Source organism: Symphalangus syndactylus, chromosome 7 (genome assembly GCF_028878055.3).
Source record: "Symphalangus syndactylus isolate Jambi chromosome 7, NHGRI_mSymSyn1-v2.1_pri, whole genome shotgun sequence".
Taxonomy (NCBI): Eukaryota; Metazoa; Chordata; class Mammalia; order Primates; family Hylobatidae; genus Symphalangus; species Symphalangus syndactylus.
In genome coordinates this window covers 98,438,828-98,462,261 of record NC_072429.2, presented here as the reverse complement: position 1 = coordinate 98,462,261, position 23,434 = coordinate 98,438,828, and the positions used below count along the sequence as shown (strand labels likewise).

Sequence of the window (23,434 nt, the reverse complement as noted above, 5' to 3'; positions counted from 1 at the left end):
ATCTCACTGTGGTTTTGATTTGCATTTCTCTGATGGCCAGTGATGATGAGCATTTTTTCATGTGTCTTTTGGCTGCATAAATGTCTTCTTTCGAGAAGCATCTGTTCATATCCTTCATCCACTTTTTGATGGGGTTTTTTCTTGTAAATTTGTTTGAGTTCTTTGTGGATTCTGAATATTAGCCCTTTGTCAGATAAGTAGATTGCAAAAATTTTCTCTCATTCTGTAGGTTGCCTGTTACTCTGATGGTAGTTTCTTTTGCTGTGCAGAAGCTCTTTAGTTTAATTAGATCCCATGTGTCAATTTTGGCTTTTGTTGCCATTGCTTTTGGTGTTTTAGACATGAAGTCCTTGCCCATGCCTATGTCCTGAATGGTATTGCCTAGGTTTTCTTCTAGGGTTTTTATGGTTTTAGGTCTAACATTTAAGTCTTTAATCCACCTTGAATTAATTTTCATATAAGGTGTAAGGAAGGGATTGAGTTTCAGCTTTCTACATATGGCTAGCCACTTTTCCCAGCACCATTTATTAAATAGGGAATCCTTTCCTCATTTCCTGTTTTTGTCAGGTTTGTCAAAGACCAGATAGTTGTAGATATGTGGCATTATTTCTGAGGGCTCTGTTCTGTTCCATTGGTCTACATCTCTATTTTGGTACCAGTACCATGCTGTTTTGGTTACCATAGTCTTGTAGTATAGTTTGAAGTCAGGTAGCGTGATGCCTCCAGCTTTGTTCTTTTGGCTTAGGATTGACTTGGCAATGTGGGCTCTTTTTTGGTTCCATATGAACTTTAAAGTAGTTTTTTCCAATTCTGTGAAGAAAGTCATTGGTAGCTTGATGGGGATGGCAATGAATCTATAAATTACCTTGGGCAGTATGGCCATTTTCACGATTTTGATTCTTCCTACCCATGAGCATGGAATGTTCTTCCATTTGTTTGTATCCTCTTTTATTTCATTGAGCAGTGGTTTGTAGTTCTCCTTGAAGAGGTCCTTCACGTCCCTTGTAAGTTGGATTCCTAGGTACTTTATTCTCTTTGAAGCAATTGTGAATGGGAGTTCACTCATGATTTGGCTCTCTGATTGTCTGTTTTTGGTGTATAAGAATGCTTGTGATTTTTGCACATCGATTTTGTATCCTGAGACTTTGCAGAAGTTGCCTATCAGCTTAAGGAGATTTTGGTCTGAGATGGTGAGGTTTTCTAGATATACAATCATGTCATCTGCAAACAGGGACAATTTGACTTCCTCTTTTCCGAATTGAATACCCTTTATTTCCTTCTCCTGCCTGATGGCCCTGGCCAGAACTTCCAACACTATGTTGAATAGGAGTGGTGAGAGAGGGCATCCCTGTCTTGTGCAACTTTTCAAAGGGAATGCTTCCAGTTTTTGCCCATTCAGTATGATATTGGCTGTGGGTTTGTCATAGATAGCTCTTATTATTTTGAGAAACGTCCCATCAATACCTAATTGATTGAGAGTTTTTAGCATGAAGTGCTGTTGAATTTTGTCAAAGGCCTTTTCTGCATCTATTGAGGTAATCATGTGGTTTTTGTCATTGATACTGTTTATATGCTGGATTATGTTTATTGATTTGCATATGTTGAACCAGCCTTGCATCCCAGGGATGAAGCCCACTTGATCATGGTGGATAAGCTTTTTGATGTGCTGCTGGATTCAGTTTGCCAGTATTTTATGGAGGATTTTTGCATCAATGTTCATCAGGGATATTGGTCTAAAATTCTCTTTTTTTGTTGTGTCTCTGCCAGGCTTTGGTATCAGGATGATGCTGGTCTCATAAAATGAGTTAGGGAGGATCCCCTCTTTTTCTATTAATTGGAATAGTTTCAGAAGGAATGGTACCAGCTCCTCTTTGTACCTCTGGTAGAATTCGGCTGTGAATCCATCTGGTCCCGGACTTTTTTTGGTTGGTAAGCTATTAATTATTGCCTCAATTTCAGAGCCTGTTATGGGTCTATTCAGAGATTCAACTTCTTCCTGGTTTAGTCTTCGGAGGGTGTATGGGACAAGGAATTTATCCATTTCTTCTAGATTTCCTAGTTTATTTGCATAGAGTTGTTTATAGTATTCTCTGATGGTAGTCTGTATTTCTGTGTGATCGGTGGTGATATCCCCTTTATCATTTTTTATTACATCTACTTACTTCTTCTCTCTTTTCTTCTTTATTAGTCTTGCTAGCGGTCTATCAATTTTGTTGATCTTTTCAAAAAACCAGCTCCTATCTTCATTGATTTTCTAAAGAGTTTTTTGTGTCTCCATCTCCTTCAGTTCTGCTCTGATCTTAGTTATTTCTTGCCTTCTGCTAGCTTTTGAATGTGTTTCCTCTTGCTTTTCTAGTTCTTTTAATTGTGATGTTAGGGTGTCAATTTTAGATCTTTCCTGCTTTCTCTTGTGGGCATTTAGTGCTATAAATTTCCCTCTACACACTGCTTTGAATGTTTCCCAGAGATTCTGGCATGTTGTGTCTTTGTTCTCATTGGTTTCAAAGAGTATTTTTATTTCTGCCTTCATTTCGTTATGTACCCAGTAGTCATTCAGGAGCAGGTTGTTCAGTTTCCATGTAGTTGAGCAGTTTTGAGTGAGTTTCTTAATCTTGAGTTCTAGTTTGATTGCACTGTGGTCTGAGAGACAGTTTGTTATAATTTCTGTTCTTTTACATTTGCTGAGGAGTGCTTACTTCCAATTATGTGGTCAATTTTGGAGTAGGTGTGGTGTGGTGCTGAAAAGAATGTATATTCTGTTGATTTGGGGTGGAGAGTTCTGTAAATGTCTATTAAGTCTGCTTAGTGCAGAGCTGAGTTCAATTCCTGGATATCCTTGTTAACTTTCTGTCTCGTTGATCTGTCTAATGTTGACAGTGGGGTGTTAAAGACTCTCATTATTATTGTGTTGGAGTCTAATTCTCTTTGTAGGTCTCTAAGGACTTGCTTTATGAATCTGGGTGCTCCTGTATTGGGTGCATATATATTTAGGATACTTAGCTCTTCTTGTTGAATTGATCCCTTTACCATTATGTAATGGCCTTCTTTGTCTCTTTTGATCTTTGCTGGTTTAAAGTCCATTTTATCAGAGACTAGGATTGCAACCCCTGCTTTTTATTGTTTTCCATTTGCTTGGTAGATCTTCCTCCATCCCTTTATTTTGAGCCCATGTGTGTCTCTGCACGTGAGATGGGTTTCCTGAATACAGCACACTGATGGGTCTTGACTCTTTATCCAATTTGCCAGTCTGTGTCTTTTAATTGGAGCATTTAGCGCATTTACATTTAAGGTTAATATTGTTATGTGTGAATTTGATCCTGTCATTATGATGTTAGCTGGTTATTTTGCCCATTAATTGATGCAGTTTCTTCCTAGCCTCGATGGTCTTCACAATTTGGCATGTTTTTGCAGTGGCTGATACTGGTTGTTCCTTTCCATGTTTAGTGCTTCCTTCAGGAGCTCTTTTAGGGAAGGCTTGGTGGTTACAGAATCTCTCAGCATTTGCTTGTCTGTACAGTATTCTATTTCTCCTTCACTTATGAAGCTTAGTTTGGCTGGATATGAAATCCTGGGTTGAAAATTCTTTTCTTTAAGAATGTTGAATATTGGCCCCCACTCTCTTCTGGCTTGTAGAGGTTCTGCCGAGAGATCAGCTGTTAGTCTGATGGGCTTCCCTTTGTGGGTAACCTGACCTTTCTCTCTGGCTGCTCTTAACATTTTTTTCCATTGTTTCAACTTTGGTGAATCTGAGAATTATGTGTCTTGGAGTTGCTCTTCTCGAGGAGTATCTCTGTGGCGTTCTCTGTATTTCCTGAATTTGAATGTTGGCCTGCCTTGCTAGATTGGGGAAGTTCTCCTGGATAATAACTGCAGAGTGTTTTCCAACTTGGTTCCATTCTCCCCGTCACTTTTACGTACACCAATCAGACATAGATTTGGTGTGTTCACATAGTCCCATAATTTTTGGAGGCTTTGTTCATTTCTTTTCATTCTTTTTTCTCTAAACTTCTCTTCTTGCTTCATTTCATTCATTTGATCTTCCATCACTGATACCCTTTCTTCCAGTTGATCGAATCAGCTACCGAGGCTTGTGCATTCGTCACGTAGTTCTCGTGCTATGGTTTTCAGCTCCATCAGGTCCTTTAAGGACTTCTCTGCATTGGTTATTCTAGTTAGCCATTCATAATTTTTTTTCAAGGTTTTTAACTTCTTTGCCATGGGTTCGAATTTCCTCCTTTAGCTTGGAGTAGTTTGATCATCTGAAGCCTTCTCTCAACTCATCAAAGTCATTCTCCATCCAGCTTTGTTCTGTTGCTGGTGAGGAGCTGCGTTCCTTTGGAGGAGGAGAGGCGCTCTGATTTTTAGAGTTTCCAGTTTTTCTGCTCTGTTTTTTCCACATCTTTGTGTTTTTATCTACCTTTGGTCTTTGATGATGGTGATATACAGATGGGGTTTTGGTGTGGATGTCCTTTCTGTTTGTTAGTTTTCCTCTAACAGTCAGGACCCTGAGCTGCAGGTCTGTTGGAGTTTGCTGGATGTCCACTCCAGACCCTGTTTGCCTGGGTATCAGCAGTGGAGGCTGCAGAACAGCAGATATTGGTGAACAGCAAATGTTGCTGCCTTATCGTTCCTCTGGAAGTTTTGTCTCAGAGGAGAACCTGGCCGTGTGGGGTGTCAGTCTGCCCCTACTTGGGGGTGCCTCTCAGTTAGGCTTCTCTGGGGTCAGGGACCCATTTGAGGCAGTCTGTCCATTCTCAGATCTCTGGCTGCGTGCTGGGAGAACCACTACTGTCTTCAAAGCTGTCAGACAGGGACATTTAAGTGTGCAGAGGTTTCGGCTGCCTTTTGTTTGGCTATGCCCTGCCCCCAGAGTTGGAGTCTACAGAGGCAGGCAGGCAGGCCTCCTGAGCTGCGGTGGGCTCCACCAAGTTAGAGCTTCCAGGCCACTTTGTTTACCTACTCAAGCCTCAGCAATGGCGGGCACCCCTCCCCCAACCTGGCTGCTGCCTTGCAGTTTGATCTCAGACTGCTGTGCTAGCAATGAGCAAGTCTCCGTGGGTGTGGGACCCTCCGAGCCAGGCGCGGGATATAATCTCCTGTGGTGCCCTTTGCTAAGACCATTGGAAAAGCGCAGTATTAGGGTGGGAGTGATTTGATTTTCCAGGTGCCGTCTGTTACCCCTTTCTTTGACTATGAAAAGGTATTCCCTGACCCCTTGCCCTTCCTGGGTGAGGCGATGCCTCGCCCTGCTTCAGCTCAGGCTTGGTGCGCTGTACCCACTGTCCTGCACCCACTTTCCGACACTCCTCAGTGAGATGAACCCGGTACCTCAGTTGGAAATGCAGAAATCACCCGTCTTCTGCATGGCTCATGCTGGGAGCTGTAGACCAGAGATGTTCCTATTCAGCCATCTTGGCTCCACCCTTGATAGACAGGTTCTTTAACTTACCACTAGATGATAGCACTAGCACTAAACATTAGTAAATTGTTTATTTTATTGGTCTACGTTGATTCTATTAATATGATGGTATTTATGAAGGTATATTTTATACTCAATGGTAAAATAACTGAAGATTTTCAACATGGTATATAGACTTTAGAGAGATAAAGATATTGCCTGGAAAAAATGTAAGGTTGTATGTATAGAAGGAGTCAAATCTACAATAGGATAAACTGTGAAAACTTGATTCTTCAAGCCCATCTTTGATTCTGAATATATGATTACAAAAGTAGCTTACATCAAGGTTAATCTCTGAATTTTCTTAATGTGCTCAAAAGAATGTTTTAAGAAAGAGAAAAATTTCAGTAATTTGAGTATCCATCTTTTAAGATAATTTTTAATGAAGTAGAAAGGAACTCTGAAAGCTTGTTATATTATACAGATATACCATGATTCAGCTAAAGAGAAAAAGATAGCAGTTGGTGTTTGGAATTTGGGTTGAAATGACTTTTCCTCATGAAGAATTAAAAACAAAAAAGGTGTCATGATAAAGGATTAAAAATGTATGTAACATTAATGAAATCATTGTTTATTTTTGAAGAATGGTTTAAAGTTGACTTAGCAAACATTTCTACAATGATGAATAGTTTTCAATCAACAAATATAGATAAAACTGTGAATGTACTCTTATGTATGTTTCCAGATCACTGCAATAAAATGAAGTCTGAGAGTGGTGTTAAGAGAGCTAATTGTAGTGATAACGAGTCCTTTGAGAATCAGGGTTCAGCTTATATATAGTGAGACTCCCCAAACTAGAGCACAACCACATTGGTCATCTCTCTTCACTGGAAATGCCCTTTGGTGGGTATTTCCTTGAGATAGTTAAAAGAGGCTGTCTCCTATATCATACATTGAATAAGCAACCATTTCAGTCCAATATATGATACAAGAGAACTGTTAACAAGAAAACACACTTACCAAATTCCTTCCAATAGCAGTCTAAAACCAACATATGATTTAGCTGCTTTAGCAGCATTCTGAATATCTCTTCTCAGTGATTCATTACTATGTGGCTGATAAAGCAGTGAAAAAAATGGTTGCCATCTGTGATTATTTATTTGTATAAGTCTAGGTTTTCAAAATATTGTGGCACCAAGGTAGAGAAAACTGTCTGATACATGCAAAAGCTTTAATTTTATAAATGCAAGAGGATCTCTCCATTAACTAACAGTATAGGTAATGAAATAGAAATTAGAAAACTATTTTATAAAACTAATAAAAATGCATAGTAGAGGATGGAAAACAAGAGGTGATTTCAAAAACATTATGTTTGTTGCGGGAGGCTGCTGCTTTGGGACCCTATCACCACATCTATAGACTGGAAAAATTTAAGAAACACTGATCATATGTGAAAGTGTATTTTAAGAAGGACATCTTCAAAGGCTTTCCTGAAACACTTCAAATCCAATAGGACAGAATTTTTCATTAAACTACAAGTATATATCCATCCCTGCAGTTAAGAGTGTAGGTTCAATAATCAGAATGCCTGATAGAATCTCAGCTTTGCTATTTACAAATGGAATGCCCTTGGGAAAATCATTTAACCTCTCTGGGCTTAGTTTTCTCATCTATAAAATAAGAATGGTAACAGTTTTTATAAATAAGAATGATAACTTTTTGTAGCATGAGGACTGAATGAGATTATTACATAAAGCTCTCAGCACAATGTCTGACACTAGATGAGAAAATACATGGAGGCAAAAATATAAAAATAAGTAAAAAACTACATCTTTCAGTCTTGAAGTCTTAGGGTTTTTTTTCCAAGTTTGTGTCAAGGTTTGTGGGCTACAGTACAATAGCACATGAATATAGCTCAAACTCTCATTTAGGCCTTGTCACCTCACTATTTTTTTCTTCTTTTAAACTGATTTTTGTTGTTGTTTTTGTTTGTTTGGAGTCAAGAGTCTCGCTCTGTCACCTAGACTGGAGTACAGTGGCATGATCCAGCTCACTACAACATCCGCCTCCTGATCTCAAATGATTCCCCTGCCTCAGCCTCCTGAGTAACTGGGACTACAGGCACGTGCCACCACACCCAGCTAACTTTTTTGTATTTTTAGTAGAGACGGGGTTTCACCATGTTGATCAGGCTAGTTTCAAAATCCTGACCTCAAATGATCCAGCCGCCTTGGCCTCCCAAAGTGCTGACATTACAGGCGTGAGCCACCGCGCCCGGCCTAAACTGTTATTTTTACCTCTAATTTTTCCTGTCTCTAAGGAGAGAATCTTAGCACTCACCTCTCTACCTATAAGCCCTCTAAAAACAACCCCCTCCATGTCCTAAAATCAAGTGTAAACTAAATTCGTAACTTTCTAGTTCCTCACTTCTTCTCTCCATCCTTCAATCCTTTCCACACATACTGAGCAATTGCTATGTTCCAGTCTCTGGACAACAGGGAAACATTGGTTAAAAACAAAACACATGGCCTCTACTGCTATGGAACTTAATAGTGTATTGAGGATTTCAAACAATTAAGCCCACTGTGACCCAAGCGCAGAGAACACAAGAGAGAGATGGGCTACTCAGAGGGCTCTACATGGTGCTCTGGCAACTAAAATTGATCTCTTCAAGTCAGTGGTGATCTGGAAGTTGTCAAATTCACAGCTTTTTCCGCCCCCAGTCCATAATATACTCTTTCTGCAGACATGATACCACGGAGCTCTGTAAACCTCCTGAGATTTTCACTACGCCTGTGCTTTCCTGACACTGTTGCCTCCATGGCCTTCCTTTTTGACCACTCCTTTGTTGATTCCTGTATTAGTTTCCTAGGGCTTCCATGAAAAATTACCACACACTTACTGGCTTAAAACAATTGAGATTTATTTTCTGGCAGTTCTGGAGTTTAGAAGTCTGAAACTGAGGTGTCAGTAGGGCCATATTCCCTCTGAAGGCAATACAGAAGACCCCTTCCTTGTCTCTTTCTAGTTTCTGGTGGCTCCCAGCAATCCTGGGTGTTCCTTGGCTTGTAGTTGTGACATTCCAATCTCTGCCTCCCTCTGCACATGGTCTTCCCCTCTGTGTGTCTGTGTCTCTGTCCAAATTTCCTTTGTCTTATAAGGGATACTGCTTATTGGATTACAGCCCACTCTAATCCAGTCTGACCTCATCACAACTTAATTACATCGGCAAAAACCCTACTTCCAAATAAAGTCACACTCTTAGGTTCCAGGTAGAAATGAATTTGGGAGCGGAAACTGTTCAACCCATTAAAATTCCTCATCTACTATTTATTTACTAGATACAGTGAGTTTTTTCATGGTTCTATACTCATCTCTCTAGTCTTTGAACTCTTTACTTTCTCTGAGTGTGACTTCTATTTTGCTTTCTTGGCTTCAGTTTTCACTTCCATGAAGATAATTCCCCAAACCATTTCTTAAATGTCTCCCTCTTCTCTGAATTATCAGCCCACATGTCCAAACTTCTAGTGGCATTTACTATGATTATTCCTTGAAAACCTTAAATTTTAAATGTCCAATGTAGAACCTATTATCTCTTCCATACTCCTGGCTGCTCCATTTTTCTTCTGACATTTCCAGTCCCCATTAATGGTTTTCCATCCATCTAGTCATCTAGAATAGGGTCATCTTTAATTTTCCCTTCCCATTACCATACACATCCGGGCATTGAAATCTGTTTATTCTGCCTCCAGATGTCTCCACCTTACATTCATTTCCTCCTTCCCATTCCAACTGTCATTCTTATTACTTGTGAGTAATTATAATGTGCGCTGAACAGTTCTTTATGTATCCAATATATAGTATGTCCTGATTCATCCTTTCCTCTGTAACTGGTCATGGTCATTGCTCAGCTCAATAGCCTTCATGACTACCTTCACAGAATAAAGTGCTTATTTATGGAATAAAGCCCAAGTGTCTCAGCAAGCACTTAAAACCCTCCACTATCATGCTTTAAGTCTACTTTTCACACCCATCTTCTATTATATCAACTCCCATCCCTGCCTTTAGTTATAACGCTTACTGTATTTTGCTGGGTAATTATTGCCAATCTATTTGTTTCATGAAGCTTAGATTTTAAGCTTTTTGAGAAAATGTACATTAAGAGTACCTTGTAAATATGATTAATCATCATCATCTTCTTTTGGTTTTCCCCTCAAGTCTGTTGGACACAACAGAGTCTAAGTAAAGTAAATAAGGATTCAAAAAGTTCAAACACTCAAATGTCCATCAGCTGATGAATGGATAAGCAAAATGTGGTATATCCATATAAAGCAATATCATTTGGCAACAAAAAGGAATGAAATACAGATACATGATACGACATGGATGAACTGTGAAAATAACATGCTAAATGACAGAAGCCAGTCACAAAAAAACTATATTTATATAATTCCACTTATGTGAAATGTCCAGAATAGGCAGATATATAGAGACAGAAAGTACCCCTTCGTGATTACTTAGGGCTGAGGGTTGGGAAGACCAGAAGGTGACAGCTAAAGAGTCCTAGGTTTCTTTTTGAGGTGATAAAAAAATTCCAAAATTGATTCTAGTGAGGACTTCACAACTCCATGAATAAATTAAAATCACTGAATTATACTCTTTAAATTAGGGAATTGTATGATGTGTGAATTATATCTCAATAAAGCTACTAAAAAGGTTGCTGCTAAAAAGCATAAGAGAACCAAGACCTTTAACTTTGACGTAGTATTTAAAAATGTTGCTAGAAAACATCTAAGGTAATAAAGTTTCATTATTTTTTTTAACTAGGTATTGAATTGTAAAAATTGGAAGCCATGTGTGCTTGACAAAAATAAGTTTTTTTCCAATATCTTTATGGAAAGGATAGATAAATAGGTAAAGAATTTGTAGCTTGCAATCAAAACTCAGATTTCCTCCAAGATTCAAAATCTAGGACAGAACAAGAGGCAAATTAGCACCTGGAGATGATAAGCCCTTAGCATAACATAATAATGGCTAACATTTATTCAGCACTATGTGCTAGACACTGTTCTACATATTTTTTACATCCAACAGTCATTTATTCCTCCTAACAACTGAATGAGGCATGAGCTATGATTATCCCTAATTTGCAGATGTGAAAGCTGAAGTACTAAGAAGTTACTTTACATAACTTGCCCGTGATCACCAGCTGACCTTGGATTTGGACCCAGAGACTTTAGCTCCAGAATCTGTGCTCTTAACAGCTGAACAACATTGTTTTTCTGTACTTCCCTCTTTCCTTCTGTTTGCTGTTCTCTTCAACAATGTAGCTCTCAAGAAATGATCTATGCTTAATGGATAATGGTTTTTACTGTGAATCTCATAGGAGGCAAATATTTCTATTTGACAGAGACCAAGTCATAAAAAATGATCACAGACCATCAATTCATATTTACTATTCTTTCATTTCTTACACCCCAAACATTTTTAATACTGAGCAGTGAACATCAAACACACTGATTGCTAAGCATAGTTCTTCATTTTGAGAAATGCTCCCCTCCTCCTTTTAAATGAGAGAGTATTTAATAGGAAAAGAGAAATAGGCTAATAAAATTTCTACCACCAAATAAAGTGACAGGATAAAAATGACTTCAGTATTCTTCCAGTTTGCAAATGTTTTCCATTTACTTTAAAAGCACGTCTTACTGACAGATTCCTTCCCCACCTCTTACTTTTTTGAAGGGCAAGGAATGCTAGCATTTCAAACTATTTATTATTATTTTTTGTTTCGAAAATCCAATTTGCTTCTTAAGTGTTCTCTACAAATTCTGCCTTGGCAGACCTTTCGTTAATGAACTAGAAAGCAAGTTTTCTTACTGCACCATAGACTAGATAAAGAAACTCACTATCAGGCAAGATGAGAAGCAGGTTACTGGGTGGGTGGAGAGACTGTGGACAGTTCCTTGGTGTTATGGCTGTGATGCCAGCAAGGCTGATGTTGTCTCCCAATATCTCCTCTTTCCTTCTTCCTCTGCAAACAAGCCCCATTTCCTGTTTAACTTGGTGTGGCCACGTGACACAATTCTGGGCTCTGGGATGTTAGCAGCACAGCAGTACAGTGTGTGGGTTCCAAGGCATATCCATAAAGGGAGGAGGCATGCTCTGTTTTGATCCTTTCCTCTTCCTATGGCTGGAATAGTAACAAGATGCTTGAAGCTTCTACAGCCATCTTGGACCATGAAGGAAAGGGTGCTGGGGATGGCAGAGTAGCTCACAGCAGGAAGATGGGTCCTCATGACTTCGTAGAGACATTCGCAGTCCTAGATCGCTAACCTCCAGACTGTTCCCATGTGTGACAGGAAATAAACTTCTATTTTACCTAAGCTACTGGTATTGTATATTTACTGTCTTTCATATCTGAACCTAATCCTTATTGACATAGAGCTGAAAAACCCCAGCAGTGTCTCTTATGTTCTTGTGATTCTTCACGAGAGACTCTTTCATGGCTTATAGGGGGGTCTATAAACTTCCTGAAATTGCATGTTAAATCTCATGTTAATTCATGCACTGCTCAGGGAGAGGAGGTCCCCCATTTAACTTTTCAGATCCTCAGCTTCCTCATTGTAATAGGGGGATAGCAACACTCTCTCTGCAGGGTTGATTTCAGGCTTAGATAGAACGTGTGTAAAGCACCTCACAAAGTGAACAGTGCCTAGCATAGCAGGCACTCTTCTTTATTTCCAAAATTGTGTAAATGCTTTTGCCATACATCCAACTGAGCTTATATCTTGCAATCACCTTGACTTCTCTTACTTCCTCATTAAATTACCATATTAGTTGTCAAGAACATAGATTTCTTCTCTACAACCTCTCTTGCATTCATTTCTTTTTCTCCTTCCCCACTACTCCCTTCAGGTTGCAGCCTCTCATCTCTCTAAGACCCTTACCAGGTCTTCTTATTCTGGTCTCTCCTGATTCCATTTCTCCTCCACAAGACTACTAATGTTTCCAAAGCTCTGGACTGCCAGTGGTTCTCCAATGCCTATCAAATGAAATATAAACCCCACACTCTAAATGTAGTCAAGGTAGCACGACAAAGAAGAAAGAATTATGAAGTCAACAAACCGAGATTTGAATCCTGGTTTTACTCCCTTAACTTGCTTTATGATCTTGGGAAAATTATTTTTCTCAGAACCTCATTTACCTTAGCTCTAAACAGTACATACCACACAGGGTTAGAGTGAAGATAATGGTACATACAAGGTTAGAGGGAAGATAGAAGGGATATCACATACAAAATGACAAATTTGTTGCTTGGTACATACTTGGTGCTCAATAAATGAGTTTCCTTCTCTTTTCCCTCCATGGAATGAATGGAGATTACGAAGCCACATCTGCAGCCTATCACTCACTCTTCCACTAATCCCATACTTGTCTAACCTGTGCTAGTCAAACCAGATGATTTGCCACTTCCCAGAAATATGTTCTGCCCTCTCTATCCAGTTCTGAAATTTTGCTCACTGAGTTCTTCTTTATATACACCTTCACTCCATTTTTTTTCAGTTTTAATCCTCTTCATCCTTCAAGGATCAACTCAGCAACCATCTCCTCCATGAAGCCTTGTCTTGATGTCTCAATTCAGATGTAAGCTTTGTTTAAAAAGGCAGGTTCTCTGTGGCTTTTTCGTGGCATGTCACAGGTTCTGCCCTGTCATGTTTTATGTACTTGTCCCTCCTGAAAGACTACAGGTACCTTGAGAGAAGAGCTAGAGCCCTCTCCACTTTTGTGTCTCTCTCTCAGCATTTAGCCCAGGTCCTTTCATCTGTATTTACTGAGTTAATCTCAAAAATCTCAGGCAGGGCTCTTTTTAATGTATTCCTAGATCTTTTTTCCATACTTTTACAACACTATGAAGACAGAATGATTAAAAGTATATTCAGGGAACACTCTATTTTAGATTTTTCTTTGTCTAAAAAAAGGAGGCAATGGCTTCTGGAAGCAAAACACTTAGCAGTTGATCCAGCACCGTTACCCATCATTCAAAAACATTTATTATTGTGTCCACTGGGTACACAAGACTTGTTCCTTCCCTTTATTTCCTAAGAGTCTGGCTCAGCCTCCTACTTCCCCAAAGCCCCCAAGCCTTTTTATTTTCCTTTCTGCATTTCAACAACAATGAATTTCATATCTGGCTTTGAGCATCCCTCCTAAAGATGATGGATAGGAGCAAAGCCTTCTGGGACACATTAGTACAGCTGCCAGTGGGCAGGAGGTGCTTATAAAAAGGCTCAGGATTCTGGGAACATATGTGCAGCTATAACTGAACCGCCCAACCCAGCTGAAAAGAAACATCCAAGAACACTTCCTTTTATTCTTTTTAAGCTATGTGTGGAAGAGGCAAATCATATTCAATTGCAAATAACTCTCAGAAGGATTCTCTTTTTGTAGTGCCATCATGTGCTAATATCATAACCTTTGCCTATCAGGTCCATGTGCTTCAAAATTACAGGAAGCTTGTAAAGTCAAATTTAAAGCAGCAAAAGTCTACTTTCTACTTTATTGGATAATACTGACTATTACTATCTGACTCAGAACATTTTCCATGTAATTATGAAAAAGACAAAAACCCCACACAACTGTAAGATTTAATGAAGCTTTAGTTCAGTCTGTGGACAAGTAGTAGATAAAATGTTATTAGAAAACTAAACACAATGAAATCACCATCAAGCTACAGACATTGAACATTACATTGTAAACTCAATTTCAAAAAAAGAAAATTACTTTATATGTAAAGCTCTCATACTTCATTAGAACTGGAAGACTATTTATAGAGTCTGTGAAGTTGCCAATGTATTATACAGTCATTACATTAAAAAGCAAGCACTAGTCAAGAAAGGTATTGACCTTAAGCACACTGGAGATAAGAAACTATCTCATGTGTGTCTGTAAGACAAAGGACCTTGCCTAACCTACATTTTGAGAGGATACTAGAGGAGGACAGCGACAAGATTTAAAAATGGTGTGAGGCTTTTCTCCAGATGCAGATAGCCTTTGATGTGCAGAGCAAAATGGCTTTTCCAGATATTTGCAAAGGGAAAAGCTGGAAAAACCACAGCAAAATGGAGTCAATTTTTGTCAGTGAGAGGTCAGCACAAACCATGAGTTTGCCCAATCTAGTCAGGGTGGAAAGCAAGAGCAGTAACAGAGATGTGACATAAAATAGATCCCCTGGGGGATTTCTGTAAAGCTCACAATGACCCTCAATTCAGCCATGTTGGTAAAATGTGGCTCTCCCCATGACCAAAGTTGACTGACCAAGAGCACCTGATACCAAACTTGGTAAATTAGGAATGTGGATCTGAAACAGAGGCTGGACTTGTAAATGTGACTTTGGAGCTCTGGAAGCTGTGGGGAAAGTACTGGGTGGCCTAAGAGGAAAGGGAGAAAAAAAAGTCTGTTGAAAGGGAAGAATAAAGCAAATATGGGGAAAGAAGCAGAGAAAAAGTGATAGCGAGTGAATATTCCCCTGGGTTCCTATCTTCCATTTGTGGCCCCAGTTCTTCCAGAGGCCCGGCTGCAATTTGCAATTGTTTCCTGGACTCCCCACTGTATTTTGATATTAATCCCTCTCATTTTAGCTTAAGTTAACTTCAGTGGGGTTTCTGCTACCTGCAACCTAGAGAACTATAGTCGACATACTACCAGAGTCCACTAACCATAACTGTGGGGAATATAGTGTCTCTTACAGCAGTTGCTCTCAATGAAAGCATTCATCAATCACACACAGGGCCAGCATCCCTAACAATTACTATGACATTAACAGACCATAAACACAAAAACCTCCTTCTCAGAAAACAGGGCTTTGACTGTCTAATGTGGTCTAATATATTAGAATCCAGATTCTTTGATCAATTGATATGGGGAAGAAGATAATGATGATAACAGCTACCATTTATTATGTGTCATAATAATTGATTGGGTCTTCAACTACGTAAGGTATTACACTAAATGCTCCACACACATTATCCCCACTCCTCATAACTCTTAACGTAGTGAGAATAGACATTTGTTTGAAAAGGTTTGTGACATACTGAACAGAGATGTCATCAGGGAAAGGCCAACCTGCTGGGAGGGGCAGGTAGCCAGAAAAGGGCATTTAATGTGATGGATTCACCATCATTCAAGATCTAGCCATTGGTCCTAGAGTCTCAGAAAATTTCAGTGGCATTCTAGCACTGAATAGACTTAGGAATGCTGACTCATGCTAACAAAGTTCACTAGAGACTGACATATAAACCAAATGCCAAGTTATGTTATTAAGTTACCATGAGATGTATAACTGCCAAGCAGCCTGGATACTGATGTTGGCTCAACCAGTGTATGATATACTTTCTCCATGTAGACAGACTACACTGGGAGCCAAACTATTAGAAGGATATTTAGGTGGTTACATGATTTGAATGTTAGACACAGAGATTTGACAGCTGTTACATTCATTTCCATAAAGGGGATTTAGCTACCAGGTGAATCAGACTCTTAGGCACCACTTCTTTGGTTGCTGCCAGGAAGATCTCTTCCAATAAATACTTCTGTGACCCTCCTGGGCTCCAGAGCTGACCAGTCATCTTTCTAAAGGAAAAGTTTTTTCTTTAGCTATCTTAAAACCTGATACTGTTTGGCTCTGTGTCCCCACCCAAATCTCATCTTGTAGCTCCCATAATTCCCACGTGTTGTGGGAGGGAACCAGTGGGAGATGAATGAATCAGGGGGCGGGTCTTTCTCATGCTATTCTTGTGATACTGAATGGGTCTCACAAGATCTGATGGTTTTAAATACAGCAGTTTCATTGCACAAGCTCTCTCTTTGCCCGCTGCCATCCATGTAAGATGTGACTTGCTCCTTTTTGTCTTCCACCATGATATTGAGGCCTCCCCAGCCATGTGGAACTGTAAGTCCAATAAACCTCTTTCTTTTGTAAATTGGCCAGTCTTGGGTATGTCTTTATCAGCAGTGTGAAAACAGACTAATACAATACCCAATCCATCTTGTGTGTTTGGCGGTCTTTTTATTGACTTAAAGTTACTTTGCATATCTTTGTCTAACTCATTATTTCATGATTTAACATTTGAAGTAAAAGGATAATTCTATTTTCCTTCTTTCCACATTTCTCAATGAGGTGGCTCACTGTCATCCTAATGTATCATCTCAATTTTTTATATATAGGTGAAAAAAACAGGTTTTATAGTCAGAAAGACTGGGGGTTAAATTATAAATTATAAATTTCATGATTCACAACCAGTTAATTAACTTTTTCTTGGCCTCAGTTTTCCTACTTGTAAAATGGGAATGATGCCTATCTCATGGAGTAAAATTAAATTTAATGAGTTATTATGTATGTAAAGTACCTAGCACAGTGCTGGGTGCAAAACACACAAGTGATCAGAAATGCCTACTGGAGCAAAAATAGCAGAGATCTCTACCATTTAGGTTCTCTCTGTGTCTTAGAAAGTTTATGCTGCTATAATAAAATACTTCATAGTGGGTAACTTATAAATAATAGAATTTTTGGTGGCTCATGCCTGTAATCCCAGCACTTTGTGAGGCCGAGGCGGGCAGATCACTTGAGGTCGGGAGTTCAAGACCAGCCTGGCCAACATAGTGAAGTCCCATCTCTACTAAAAATACAAAAATTAGGCCGGGCGCGGTGGCTCACGCTTGTAATCCCAGCACTTTGGGAGGCCGAGGCGGGTGGATCACGAGGTCAGGAGATCGAGACCACAGTGAAACCCCGTCTCTACCAAAAATACAAAAAATTAGCCGGGCGTGGTGGCAGGCGCCTGTAGTCCCAGCTACTTGGAGAGGCTGAGGCAGGAGAATGGCGTGAACCCGGGAGGCGGAGCTTGCAGTGAGCCTGGGCGACAGAGCGAGACTCCGTCTCAAAAAAAAAAAAAAAAAAAAAATACAAAAATTAGCCAGGTATGGCTAACACTTTCTCGATTAAAAAAGGCATTTTCAATCTTAAGAATTTGTTCCAGTTCCCTTATCATTGCATTCTTCTTGTTTTCATATTTATTTTCATTTATATGTTGCCATAAACTTTTAGATATTTTCATTTGGCATGTGACAGTGGCCAAGAACCATGACAGATCTGTATAGGAATTAAAATACCCATTACCAATTTTACTACCAAAAAACGGATTGAATATTTATAATCTGGGAACATATGCATTTCCAAAATGGAATCCTCAATAGGCAGTGTACAGGAGGATTAGGAGAGAGGAAAACCTACTATGTGCCATATACAGTGCCAGAAATTTCTTATATTTAGACCCATTTAAACTGCACAACACTCCTAGGTTGGTGGCATTACTTTACCTAAAAGATGCTAATTTTATTGAGGTCTAAATACACTACTAACATTTAAAAGTTCACATGATAAAATTATAAGCTGACCATAAAATAAGCTTTTGCATTCTAGGAACATTACTTTTGAGGTTTTTATTCAGAACCTATGATTAGTTTGATTTATTATTATAGACACGTTTTTCATGTTTATATTTTTCATTACAATTACAAAATAAATTCCATAAAGTGATATGGGGAGTTTGTTTATAAATCTCATCATCATGGAATGAGGAATATAAAGAGACAAATCTGAGGCTTCTATATTATAAGTCAACTCTATAAGGCCAATTTTTAAGTGAATTAAATGGTCTTGAAGGAAAAAGTCATCTAAACTCAATTCTGTTTTGAGGACTAAACCTAAGGAGATTAATATATCTCTAATATTTAAGAACTAGCTACTGTTTAAGGGAGCAAGTAAGCTTGGCAGACTATTCAATGATATCACAAAGAGGCTGAGTAATGTAATGACATTAGACTGTGTGTACAGCAGATGATACCACTGAAGAATAACACAACGCACCCTGATATATTTCGGAGTAGAAAATCAAAACACATTCATTCATGCAGCTGATTTGTATTATAAAACAAATTTGTTAAGAACAGAGCAGTCACTTCAAAAATTTGGTGAGTGTACCTATGTACCAGAGGCTGGAGATACATCATCAAGACATATAAGGAGCTTATTTTCTAACAGTAGAAAGATCACACGCAAGTAAACAAATGCATAATTCGGACTAGCAATAAGAACTATGAGAAAGTAAAACAAGGTAATGCAATACATAATGAAGTAGTTGTAGTGGGCTAGTCAGGATATGACATTTGAGCTGGTACCTGACTGACGAAGACCAAGGGTGGTAATGTGACAGAGATGGTCTGCTCAAGGAGAAAAACGAGGCCAGAGTGGCTGAAGGATCATGAGAAAGGGAGAGACTGGCATGAACTCCAGTTGGAGAGGTGAACAGAGTCCAGACTATAGGTCCTTGCAGGCCATAGCAAGAGATCTGAATTTTGTTCTAAGTATTAGAGGAAGCCACCACAGGGTTTTAAGTTAGGGAAGTGATACAGTATAACCTACATTTAAAAAATATCAGTTTAGCTGCTATTTGGAGAATGCATTCCAAGTGGTCAAGAACAGAAGCATAGAGGCCAATTAGGAAGCTACTGGAGTAGAGAACAGAAGACGGCAGCTTGAACTCAAGTTGTTATCAGCAGAAACAGAGAAGTAGATGGAATAGGGACATATTTTGTAGGCAGAACTGACAGGACTTGTTGATGGGTTTTGACGCAGGGAGGTAGGGAAAGAAGGCAATCAGGAATGACCTGTAGATTTTGAGTGGATGGTTGTATGACCTGGTAATAGGTGGAAGATTAAGGGAGAAACAAATTTTAAGAGAAACTCCTATCAGTAGAAGATTAGTAAGTACAAAGGTAATATTGTGATATCCACAATGACATTTATATTAAACTCAGGGAACTAACAAGCAACACATTTTCACAAAACCTTAGGGAATATGATCACAGGTTAGACCTTTTCTTTAATAGAAAAATCAGCCTCCCTCAAGCCCCAAGACCATTTCAGCTATGGAAATGAAAACTACAGTCATCTCTTTCCGGCCTTACATGGGCATATTTTGTTTCATGGGGCGGCTCTAGAAACTCTGAAGAGTGTGAACACATGATAGGCACTTAATAAAGGAGTGGTGAACTAAATGACACCTCCTTGTCCCATTATAATCTACTCACAATAAAATGGAGAGTAGAATTGAGAACTCTTAAAATTGCCATGTATCATGAATTTGGATTACATTATTACCTTATTTTTTAAAATCCTATTATATATGTGTGTGGATATACACACACCACACACACAGATGTGTATTTCTCTCTGATACTATTAATGTAAGAAGTAAGTATGTTCCAAACATTTTTCCTAATATATGATCAGCCCTTTCCCACAATGTTTTCATTTTACAATGAATGGTCATTACATACCTGTAGCACATCACCAAGGTCTGCTGTGCTAATATCTGGATCCTCTGTGGTGTTAAAAGGTACAGGAGTTATTCGTACAAGGGTGAGCACTCTAGGTTCTGGATATCTCCATAACATCATCCCTGGGCAATCTTCAGTTTCATTATAAAATAAGACTTCATATACCCCAGGCAATTTCAAAGATTCTGTCAAATAAAAGTATAATTAATTGAATAATTTTAAAGGGGAATATGACTAAGGGGAAAAAGGAAGAAGAAATTATGAGAATAAAATATATAAATAAGCTAGTTGATCATTTTTGTACATATTCTGGAACAGAAAGAAATGAAGAACGTCCCCTAAGAGAGATTGAATGATAATGTACTATTTTTGTACTGCAAATTTTAACGCACTTTAAAAAGTCATCTTGTTTTTATTTAGTCAACATGCATTTAAAATGCACCCACATGCACACACACAATCTCATACTGAGTCTGTTGCTACTTACCAGCATCCTGTACATACTGAAATAGACCTGTCCGTAGGTCATCTGAACTTTGTTCACTTTTAAATGTCTGATTCTTTTCCACAGGAGATGACATTTGAGGCACTGGTTCAGAAACTTTTACTTCAAAATTTCCCTCCTCATTAAGGTATCCATTGAGTAATTCATGTAGAAGAACTAAACAATTCAAATGTTCTTGACCCCAGAAGACCTTTAAAATCATAAAAAAAATTCTAGTGGCTTTTAAATACAAATATTTCTTGAGACTAATTAGGTATAATCATAATTGAATTAATGTAGGACTGTAATTATGTTCAATTTAATTACTTATAATAAACTATAATTCCTAAAAAGCAATTGACTTACAAGATGAAATTCTATTGCTTGAATAAATATATAACAAAAAATTAATTATATCTTTTATTGTGTGAATAACAATAAATTTTAAATGTTGAAATTATGTTGATGTGAAGTAATGTTTATGAATTAATTTAGCTAAGAGAGAAAAGAACACCTATTATAGTCTGAGAGAAGGCAATGAAGATCCTCTAGGCCAAAATGTTAATAAAATCATAATAATAACCTTGTGGGATAGCTCTAACATTCTGCTATGAGATTAAATAAGCAATCCTTATTATAGGGTTTCTTTCTCTGCACTTTTAGAGGGAGTTTTCTCAATGAACCTGCACTTAGAAGGCTCCCAACTTCCATGTTTAGTAAGACTGTGCCAACACAGAGGATTCCAGAGCCCCTGAAAATCAATTATACTACAGTAGCTACAGTAGAGTTTCAGAACAAAAGGACTTAGTGTTTCCTCTAATGGAGATTAAGTTTTCTTTTTCTGCATGTGAGTAATATTAGTCTATAACTACTAAGTTATAGACATATAATGACCAGTAGGTTATAATGAAGATTAAAACTTTCAAAATGTTAATTTTCTCTGTAAATACTGAATAAAGGCAATACAACTATCAATTCTAAGAGAACCAGGTAACACAGAAAAGAAAAAAGAATATATAGTAGTAGAAAATAATAGCCCTATATCGTGTGGGTAAGTTTTAAACCCTAGGCTTAGGTTCTGCTCTCTAGATTTATGGCATCTCAGAAATGAAAGTAAGAGATATAACACTAAGTGTACTTGTGCTCTCATCAATCTTATTTTTATTGGATGCTGAAAAATAGAGATAGGTGAAAAGTCAAACTGGGGAGTAGAATGTTGTGCTCTAGCCTTTAAATTGTCAAGAGACAATGACTGTAATACAGAGGTAATACACTGTACTTTGTTTTTACTTTTATTGATGCTGTGGTTTAAAATTTTCTTACTTTTTATTTTTAAGCACTTGGTCATGTAAACAGATCATTGTTGTTTTCAATGTGAAGTTACTTGGCTGCCTTGGAAAAAAGGTAAGACAACGAATATTCTTGATAAAGTAATACATGCTTATTGCTAAATATATGAAGATTTCTGATAGATACTGAAAATCTCCAAAGCAACACGAAACAATAAGTTATTAGGATCTTCCCAAATCTTGCTCTGTGCATTAAAAAGGAAACTGGTGAAAACTTGAGGCAATACAACTTTTAGATAAATACAAAAAATTGGCCAGGTGCTATGGCTCATGCCTGTAATCCCAGCATGAGTGGAGGATCACTTGAGCCCATGAGTTTGAGACCAGCCTGGGCAACAGTGAGAACCTGCCTCTTAAAAAAAATAGTCAGGCATAGTGGTGCATGCCTGTGGTTCTGGGTACTCAGGAGGCTGAGGTGGGAGGATCTCTTGAGTCCAGGAGGCTGAAGCTGCAGTGAGCTGTTATCACACCACTGCACTTCAGGATGTGCAACAAAATGAGATCCTGTCTCAAAAAAAAAAAAAAAAGAAAGAAAGAAAGAAAGAAAAAAAATTCACATTTAATGTCTCCATTATTGACCAATTAGTTGTTTTAATTTTCTATCATTGTGAATCTTTCAAGCTTTTTGGATTCATGTCAAGTTTAGAGTGGCATCAAGTTACATGAAGATTAAATTAAAATCTATCCAAATACAAAATAATCAAGAAATAAGTTGGATGCCTTCACACATTCTATATTTGGCTGTTAGCACAAATGCATTAAGAGCTTGCAGTGTGACTAATTTATCACGTGTTGTAATCAGATATCATCACATGTAAAATATTTAATATTAGGAAATGGTTATTATATATTGCTAGTGACACTGTGCTTGCAACAGGTTGACTACTTTGTATTAATAATTAAAAAAAGATATAGCCTGAACAACATAGTGAGCCCTCATCTCTACTGAAAAAAAAAAAAAAAAAAAATTAGCTGGGTGTGGTGGCACATTGTTCTACCCACTCAGGAGGTTGATGCAAGAGGATCACTTGAGCCCGGGCGATTGAGGCTACAGTGAGCTATTATTGTACCCCTGTACTCCAGCCTGGATGACAGAGCAAAACCCTGTCTCAAAAAGAAAAGTCTACCCATAAAAAAAAAAATTCAACCCAGCAATTCTACTCCTAGTTATATATCTAAGAGAAATGAAAACATACGTCTACACAAAAAGTCGTACACAAATGGTCACGGCAGCATTATTCATAGCAGCCAAAAGTGGAAAGAACCCAAATGTCTATCAACTGATGAATGAATACATAAAACATGGTATATCCATATGATGGAATATTATTTGGCCATAAAAAGGAATAAAATATTGACACTTGGTAAACATGGATGAATCTTGAAAACATGCTAAGTGAAAGAAGTCAGTCACAAAAGACCACAGGTTATATGATTCTATTTATATGAAATGTTAAGAATAGGTAAATCTATGGAGACAGAAAGTAGATTAGTGGTTTCCTAGGCCTGATGAGGGGGTTAGAGGGTAATGTGAGTGGCTGCTAATGGATATGGGTTTTTTTGTTGGTGGTAATGAAAATGTTCTGAAATTGACTGTAGTAATGATTGTACAACTCTGTGAATATGCTAAAAAAACCACTGAATTGTACACTTGAAATAGGTAGATTGCTGGTATATGACTTATATCTCAATAAAGTTGTTGAAAATTTAACACGTAGCAATCTGACAAATACTCTTTCTTACCACACAAAGATTTAAAATTTAGTGAAACAATTCAAAAAATGAACAGAGGCTAATTAATAACCT

At 38.1% G+C, this 23,434-nt stretch overlaps 1 protein-coding gene across 17 annotated transcripts in view; it reads right to left on the bottom strand.

Moving 5' to 3' along the window:
* The window catches only part of VPS13B (vacuolar protein sorting 13 homolog B), an 897,698-nt gene that overhangs the window by 147,954 nt on the left and 726,310 nt on the right, over positions 1 to 23,434 (bottom strand). For all 17 annotated transcript variants that reach the window (XM_063642860.1, XM_055286878.2, XM_063642862.1 and 14 more), the window contains exons 38-39: positions 20,283 to 20,490; positions 19,796 to 19,980 (exon numbers count right to left, since the gene is read on the bottom strand). In XM_063642860.1, coding sequence (XP_063498930.1) covers positions 19,796 to 19,980; positions 20,283 to 20,490 — 393 coding nt within the window. The remainder of the gene's footprint in view (positions 1 to 19,795; positions 19,981 to 20,282; positions 20,491 to 23,434) is intronic.